The sequence below is a fragment of the Propithecus coquereli genome, unplaced genomic scaffold (genome assembly GCF_000956105.1).
Source record: "Propithecus coquereli isolate 6110/MARCELLA unplaced genomic scaffold, Pcoq_1.0 Scaffold673, whole genome shotgun sequence".
In the NCBI taxonomy this organism is placed as follows: domain Eukaryota; kingdom Metazoa; phylum Chordata; class Mammalia; order Primates; family Indriidae; genus Propithecus; species Propithecus coquereli.
In genome coordinates, this window is record NW_012152763.1 from 160,293 (window position 1) to 165,495 (window position 5,203).

Genomic DNA, 5,203 nt, shown 5'->3' on the forward strand with positions numbered 1-5,203 from the left:
AGGAGCTGAGGTCCGTTCCCCCTCTTCCTGCAGGTTTTGCCCAACGAAGATGAACTGGGCCGCCGCGACGTGCTGGGCTCTGCTGTTGGCGGCTGCCTTCCTCTGCGACGGCAGCGCAGCCAAGGGCGGCCGTGGAGGGGCCCGGGGCAGCGCCCGGGGAGGGCGCGGGGCGTCGAGGGTGCGCGTGAGGCCCGCGCCTCGCTACAGTGCCCCGGGCTCCTCCCTGCGCGTGGCAGCGGCGGCGGCTGCCGGGGCGGCGGCGGGGGCGGCCGCGGGCCTGGCAGCGGGGACAGGCTGGAGGAGGGCGGCGGGGCCAGGGGAGTACGGCCCGGAGGACGACGAGGACGGGGTGCCTGGTGGCAACGGGACTGGACGGGGCGTCTACAGCTACCGAGCGTGGACTTCGGGCACAGGGCCTGGGCCACGCCTCTGCCTGCTGCTGGGCGGCGCCCTGGGCGCCCTGGGGCTGCTGCAGCCCTAGGCCTGGGGGGGCTCCGGGACCAGATAGGGCCCACAGCCCACACCATCACGCAGGTCCCTCTGGTCCACTCAAGAGGCCACCGCGCTGGGCACCCCTTCCCTTGGTTGCCCACGGTCTCGGGGCCCAGAGGGCTGCCTGGGCATTCTGGCCAGGAGGCAGCAGCTGCAGCCTCTCCTACCCACAGACCTGCTGTCCCCCAACCTGCCCAAGCCCATCCCCAAACTCCCTAATTCCCACCTATCAGGGACCAGCAGTCCTGTGGGCTCCAGGGTGTTAGGGTTCCCCCAGCCAGAAAGGCAGGCAGCAGCCTGTGCTCCCATACCAACCAGCCAGTTGCCCTCCACGCTCCACAGCTACCCAAAGGAAGGTCCCAAGACCAGGCTCAGGCCACTCCTGCTCCCTGGCCCTGCCCACGGACAGAGCCGACCCCCAAAGCCACCCTCAGGCTGGGCTGACTCTGCCCCAGAAGCAGACAATGGACCAAAGGGATTCAGGATTGGGGGGAAAGGAGGGGAGAGAACATGCACTCCAGTTGTGCAGAAAACGTTCGGTGCTAACCTCTGGCCCAGAAGAGCAGATCCTGAGGGTTTCACAGCCCAGGAACACTCCCACGCAGGAAAACCATCCATCCCAGGAACACCTGTCTGGGCTCCCGAACTCGCCTGCCCACAGAGGCTGCCTGGGCCTTGCCAGACGAGCCCTCACCGAGGCCGTGCCCCCTCCTCTGGGCAGGCTCCCTGCGAGACCCACTGCCAGGGGTGGTTCCCCTCTCCCTCGGAGCCTCTTTGCTCCAACCACTTGAAGTCAGTCACTTTCTTGGGACCCATTCTGGGGAAGGAAAAGAACACATTCCAGAGCCTCCCATTTCCTTTGAACTTCAGGTTCCCACTGGGGGTCACACAGTTCTCACCTCTACTCAGCGGTGTGGCAACTGCCGATCCCACGCAAGAGCCCTCCCTGGGCACAGCCCGAGCTGCGCGGCTCCTGGACTTCCCAGCAGGTATCCCCTTTCTGGAAGCAGCTGGACTAGGTGACAGCCTGCTTGGCAGAAGCCAGCAGCTCAACTGAGACCCATGGGCCAACCATGGCCACCAGCAGGTCCTTGGAGCAAAGGTGACCACAGCAGTGGGGCCAACAGCCAGCAGGTGCAGCCAGAGCTAAGAACCAGCTTCGGCTCAGCAGCAAAGAACTCACAGGAGAAAGCTGAGCCCCCTTCACCACTGAGGGTGGTCTGACCACCCAGGGACATTCTGAGGACAGGGGAGACGCCCAAAGTGGCCTTCAGGAAGCGCTGGGCTAGTCCTGACAAGGCTTTTTACGTCTCTGTGCAAAAGACCAACCCTTTGCTGCTCTGGTGCCCGCCAGCCTGGAGCTCAGCACCACAGGGCCTCTGCTCTGTGCCAAGTTCTCTAGGTCTCTAACCACCCACCCCAAGGTAGGTGGGTTTTCCCAGGGCCCCGGCACCCTGCAGCTGTGGGATCTCAGCCCTCCACTATCAGGCACAGCTGCCTGCCCCCTGGACCTCCCAGCCCTTGGGAGGTGGCTCTGCTGGTGGACACCAGCGTCAGGCCGGCACCACCCAAGGCCCTGCCAGCCTCTGCTCTCCTCAGCACTCGGCTCTGACCAGGGGAGGGTCTGGAAGCTACTGGCAAGACCCTGGACCCAGCACTTTCCTCCAAACACTGGGGCCCTAAGCCGCAGGCGGCAGCTCCCCGCAGCTCTGCAGGTCCACACTGCCAGCGTTCTCTGGGCACCAGCTGCTCCTCCGTCCCTTCCAGACCAAGCTCGGTGCCACCAAAGACCAGCAAGCTGGGGATAAGCCCTGCCCAGGGTCCTCAAAGGCAGAGGTTCTGCCATTTTCCTCAAAGGAGGCAGGACAGTCTGAGTGTCCCAAGGGCAGGGAGACACACTAGAGCCCCCTCGGCTGCTCAGACACCCACCCGGACCCTCACACGCCACGTGGTGCAGGAGCTGACGTAGCTCTAGACGTCAGAAACATCACTCTTCCGTGACAGTTTATTTGGCGCATTAGCATATGGCACAGCCGCGACTCCGAGTTATGTCCCGCCCAGGCAGGGTTCCAGCAGGAAGAGATGGTGCTGGGGGTCACTTCAGGTACCGAGAGTGCAGGGCGTGGGGCAGCCACACGGGCAGCCACACCTGGAGGGGCCAGCGGAAGACACCGACCAGCCCCGACGAGGCGGGACACCCACGCAAGACGAAGGCCAGCTGCACACTGAGCATGGCAGAGACAAAGCCAGGCCGCCACTGGACAGAGATAAGGCCAGAACTTCAGACCAGGTGGCCCCAGCCCAGGCCCAGCAGCACCCCCAGAGTCTGCGCCCCCGCCCAAGCCCACTGGCCTGCCCGGCACTTTTCTAGGACGCAGGCTGGAGGCAGGAACGTTCCTCAGGCTCCTTCAAGTGCAGATGCCCAGACTGGGAGGGCCCCGCAGTGCCCCCTAGCCCCGCGGAAGCACAGGCCCACTATCCCGTCAGCTAGGAGGTGCTCAGAGGCCCGGAGTCTCCACTGCCCACACTAGGCACCCCCCAGCCTGTACGCAGCAAAGCCGTCCGCAGGCCCAAGAAATGGGCCCTCCGGAGCACTGAGGGGAAAGGCCAGTCCTTGGGTTTTGCTACTCAAAACGCCTTGTCCCTGTCTGTGAGCACATTCGCTGGTGTGAAATAAACCCTCTGCTGGCAACGAGGCTCCCTGGTTGTGGGGACAGGTCTCCAGTCTGAGAACCTGACACAAACTCTGGCTGCCAACCCACCTGTTTCCCATGTTCCAAGCGTGAGAGGGGCTTCAACACATGTGGGCCCAGGCTCTAGGGCTGTACAATTCATGGGCCAACGAAGATGGGCCTTCTAATGCAGAATTTAAAAAATTTCAGAGTATAGCTCAGCTCCTTAAGAGACACTGAGGAGGAACGGCGCTGCCAGGCCAGGTACTCGGGACACTCTTCTGATGCTGGCAGGTGCCCCGGTAACCAGGAGCCGGCCAGGTGCGGTGGGGCCAGAAGCACCGCGTCCCTTCCTGGAGCAGGGACCCGAGTCATGGTGGCTGGCGTGGAGCTTCTGGAAAAGGGTAGGCTGTCCCAAGCCTCAAACACCCAGGCCAGGCAGGTGTGGGAGGCCACGCGCCCAGTTCAGGGGTCTGCGTCGGCCGGGGGGCGGCCCTGCAGAACATCGAGGTCCAGCATCACGGGGCCCAGCTGCCCCCTGCGGAAGGTCCGGAGGAAGTCTCGCGCTGCCTCGGGGTAGTTCGGCTGAATGACGTTGACGTCACCTGGGATGGGAGGGTCTGGTGAGGAGGGGCCTTCAGGGTGGGCCCGTACCTCAGGCAGGGAACCCCAAAGGGACCCCAAAGCCGGCTTCAGGGCAGCCCGGGAACCTTACACGTTCAGGAAGAACCTAGAGCTTGAGCCACGTCACCAGGAGCCTCCAGAGGCCAGACAAGTAGCACCACCCAGGGCCAGGACCAGAGCCAGAGCCAGTTTCACCCCCTGGAGCCTGGGCCAAGCTCCTTCCCCTCTAGAACCTTCTGTTCCCCTGCCCCGAGACCCGTTCCCTGAACAGCCATCACATGTCTCTCTCCCTGCCTCTTCTGGGGACGGAGGGGAGTCCCCACCAGGTGTCGGGGTACAGGCCCCCGTGTCTGCAGCCTCACTCACCTGTGCCCGTGAGCACCTTCACCTTCTGCGTCTTCCCCAGCTTCACGGCCACGCACTTCAGCACGCGCTCGATGTCGTCACAGGCGGCGCCCAGGCCGTAGTGCTGCACATACCTGCAGGCAGGGCCCGGTCGGCACTGCAGGCCCAGCACCCACACCGCACCCAGGGCCGGCCCCTCCCGCCTAAAGGCCATGCCTGGCTCCACAAGTGACGGCCAAGTACCACAGGGGGTAACGCCCACCTCAAGCAGTGCGGTGAGGGCACTGGGCCCTATGGGGCAGCTGCAGTCCCAGAGTCCAAAAGCTCTGCCCTGTGTGGCCATGGCCAGAGCCCTTGGCTGCCGTGGGTGACATAATGGCTGTTCACATGCAGCGGGCTGCACCCACCCTGCCCGAGTGCAGGGCAGGCCGCTGCACAGGCTCAGGGACTGGACACTCATCTGCTGCGAAGGACGGCACTCAGCAGATCCCAGGCAGCAGGACACCTGTGCTCTCTCTCCACCTGCTGGAGAGGGGACCATCTGACCAGCGTTCCCTGCAGCATGGCGACCAGCACGGCTGACCAGGTGCCCACCCTGCTGAGCACCACCCTTGGTCCCCACAGGCACCCTGTGCCCCCACACTGGGCAGACAGGCCCGAGGGGAAAGGCCACGCAGAGCAGCAACCGGCGGGACTAGCAGTGAACACAAACCTCCCAACCTACGGATGGCGGGGACCTGCCTCAGGCTCCCCCAGAGGACAAGCTCGGCCTCAGGCAGGTGGCTCGTGTGGACCTGCCAACACCCCTGTGGCCCAGGAAACCAAGACAGGAGCCCTAAGAAGCATCAGATCCTGAGTGACACACTGTCCCAAAAGGCATCTAGGAGGCCTGAAGTCTGAGCTCTGAATCAGATCCCCTAAGGGTCCCCTGGTGCTCCCTGTCCTGTCCCCAGTGCTCCCTGTCCCTGGGCACACTCTGTCCCCGGCACTCCCTGTCCTGTCCCCAGCACTCCATCCCCTGGTGCTCCCTGTCCTGTCCCCAGCACTCCCTGTCCTGTCCCCAGCACTCC

The 5,203-nt window shown here is 64.4% G+C and overlaps 1 protein-coding gene and 1 long non-coding RNA gene across 2 annotated transcripts; one reads left to right on the forward strand and one right to left on the reverse strand.

The window, feature by feature from the left end:
* The first annotated feature begins 49 nt into the window (after positions 1-49).
* On the forward strand, positions 50-481 carry SPRN (shadow of prion protein homolog (zebrafish)). The gene has a single exon (XM_012660681.1). The coding sequence runs from the start codon at positions 50-52 to the stop codon at positions 479-481; it is 432 nt and encodes a 143-aa protein (XP_012516135.1).
* Positions 482-2,465: 1,984 nt separating this feature from the next.
* Positions 2,466-4,652, reverse strand: LOC105823485. The gene is made up of 3 exons (XR_001138147.1): positions 4,396-4,652; positions 4,155-4,267; positions 2,466-3,769 (listed from the first exon to the last, which is right to left on the reverse strand). It is a non-coding gene; the product is annotated as an uncharacterized LOC105823485 (long non-coding RNA).
* Between the last annotated feature and the right edge of the window lie 551 nt (positions 4,653-5,203).